General features: G+C 38.6%; 1 protein-coding gene across 1 annotated transcript; it reads right to left on the bottom strand.

Annotated features, from left to right (window-relative positions):
* Positions 1–1,704, bottom strand: LOC136238776 (uncharacterized). Its single transcript, XM_066029370.1, has 5 exons — positions 1,585–1,704; positions 1,491–1,527; positions 920–1,041; positions 747–873; positions 1–685 (listed from the first exon to the last, which is right to left on the bottom strand). The coding sequence occupies exons 1-5, from the start codon at positions 1,650–1,652 to the stop codon at positions 155–157; spliced, it is 885 nt and encodes a 294-aa protein (XP_065885442.1). The 5' UTR covers positions 1,653–1,704; the 3' UTR covers positions 1–154.
* Positions 1,705–2,401: the final 697 nt, after the last annotated feature.

The raw sequence follows: 2,401 nt of genomic DNA, 5'->3' as shown, positions 1-2,401 counted from the left end.
TTCACATAATACTCTTTAATTTGCAAACATGTAAAAATTACATGTCAATCAACAATAGATAGTACATGTTTCACAATTTAGCAACAAAGTGGAGTGGTTCTAACTTTTGTGTTCATACTGTGTCACTCTTATTGAAATTTATTACTGTTTACTGTCAGCGTACAAAAATTGCTACTGTCATTTGGACATGGCTTGTGCTACTTGAAATGGATGATGGTAGTACACAGTTCTCCCATCGACAATCACCAGGTCTTGAGAATGAACCACGGCATGTGTCACAGTTATACTTGTAGTTGTATGGTGTTGTCTTGTCAAAAGTGAGACCAATGATCTGAGCATTTTCAGGAGCTGGTTGGACTCCACTACTTCTAGTACACTTGTCTACAATCTTTACAAAGTCAAGTAGTATAGCTCCACTCCAGTTATAATCAATGTTCCTATTCAGGAGACTCTTGTAAGCATAAACTACAGTTCCCTTGTGATATGCCACAATCATTTGTTCAGTAGCTTCACTAAATCTTGCCTTATTTGGTATGTTACACCATCCAGATGCCCGTGTGGTGCAATTCTTGTAGTGATCACTAAAGAATGTCATGTTGTGACTGAGTGGAAGATGTTCCATATAAGAATGTTGCCACACTAATGTCCACCCTCCTCCATCCAATTCTTCCATGTCACAATAAACCTGTTAAACAGCAGCACACAATGTGGACTATTACTATTATTAATGTTGTACACATCCATACCTGCATATCTTGTACCCAGTAGATTCCACTTGTTACTGGTGTATTACAGTGAGTGGTTAGTTGTTGTTTAATTGTGTTACAGGAAGTAGCACTTAAAGACTTAGTAGTACCAATGGATGGTGACAACCTGTAAAGTATTAATGTTGTTAGTTGTATAGATGTAGTAAGATTACTTGTATGGAGTCCATTGTTTACTCTTACAGATCCATATCATATCAGCATGTAATGCTTTATAGAGTGACTCTCCTTCATTGGAACTAGTACATGGCTTAGTAGGTTGAGCAATGCTTTGTTGCTACAGAAATGCAGTACTGAATTACAACAAAGTACTACTGATGAATGAGCTTTGCTTGTTGCTGTATAGGGATGTATAAGCAACAACATTGCATGGCCCAAATTATAATGATGCTGTATATGGTCTGCTTTAATAGTAAATTGTTTGCTGCTGCTGCTGCTGCTGCTGCTGCTGCTGCTGCTGCTGCTGCTGCTGCTGCTGCTGCTGCTGCTGCTGCTGCTGCTGCTGCTGCTGCTGCTGCTGCTGCTGCTGCTGCTGCTGCTGCTGCTGCTGCTGCTGCTGCTGCTGCTGCTGCTGCTGCTGCTGCTGCTGCTGCTGCTGCTGCTGCTGCTGCTGCTGCTGCTGCTGCTGCTGCTGCTGCTGCTGCTGCTGCTGCCGCTGCTGCTGCATGTTAGTAAGCTTTACCTAACAGTGCATTTTGCATAGCATAGTTATGTATATAAATGTACCTTCATTATGTCATGATCAACAAGTTGTGTCCCCTCTCTGAAAGGGTAGCAACATTCTAATAATCTGATACTAACTGAAGAAAACAATACTCACCCATACTGTGTAGTGATAGTAACTACTACAGTGTATATTATGATCACTACCAGTCCAGTGTGTTTCATTGTTCACAGCTTCACTTGTAGTTAGTCAGTAAATGATCAGTTGTGTTATGATGAAATGCTATGATTAGTCTCCTTTTATATCATCCATTTTTGTGGGTGTGACTGCTGGCCATATGGCTGTATTATAATAAATGGTAATTGCTAAAAATAGTAATTGCTGATCTTTTATTGTTGCTATTTTTAGCAGGTGTTCTTGTGTTTTTGTCATCCTGGATGTTGCACACATTATCTCTGTAGAAGCTTAAATATGTACAATGATTTAGAGAATAAGTCTTTTAGTTGATTGTGGGACATTCTTCAGTCAATTTCTAATTAGCGATAACTCATAGGATGCTAAGAAATGTATGTAAAATATGATACAAGTTTCACTGCCAAGTGTTTTAACTGAAGGAGAGTCATAGCAGATGAAATACTTAATACATGTGTCTGAAAACATTCTACCCAAAAATTTTATGTCATCCAGTTATAGGAGTTACAGTTTTGTACAACTAGAAAGCCAATTTGTTTGTTAGTTACTAGTCTCATTTGTATATTAACAATTTCAGCAATTCCACGTTGTTAAAAGTTGTTATACAAAGATGCTGAGAATGACAAGTTTTATAGTGGTTACTATTTCTGGCATTGACCAAAATTGAAAATATTAGAGATTACCACCTTGACAGTTTTCAAGCAGTTCAAACGTTTTCACGGTTGTTCTTGTAGCACCTACACCTGGAGGTAGATGCCAGACTTCCTTGTTAACTATGTAA

The sequence above is a fragment of the Dysidea avara genome, chromosome 11 (assembly GCF_963678975.1).
Source record: "Dysidea avara chromosome 11, odDysAvar1.4, whole genome shotgun sequence".
Lineage (NCBI taxonomy): Eukaryota > Metazoa > Porifera > Demospongiae > Dictyoceratida > Dysideidae > Dysidea > Dysidea avara.
This window is presented reverse-complemented; position numbering and strand designations above follow the sequence as displayed.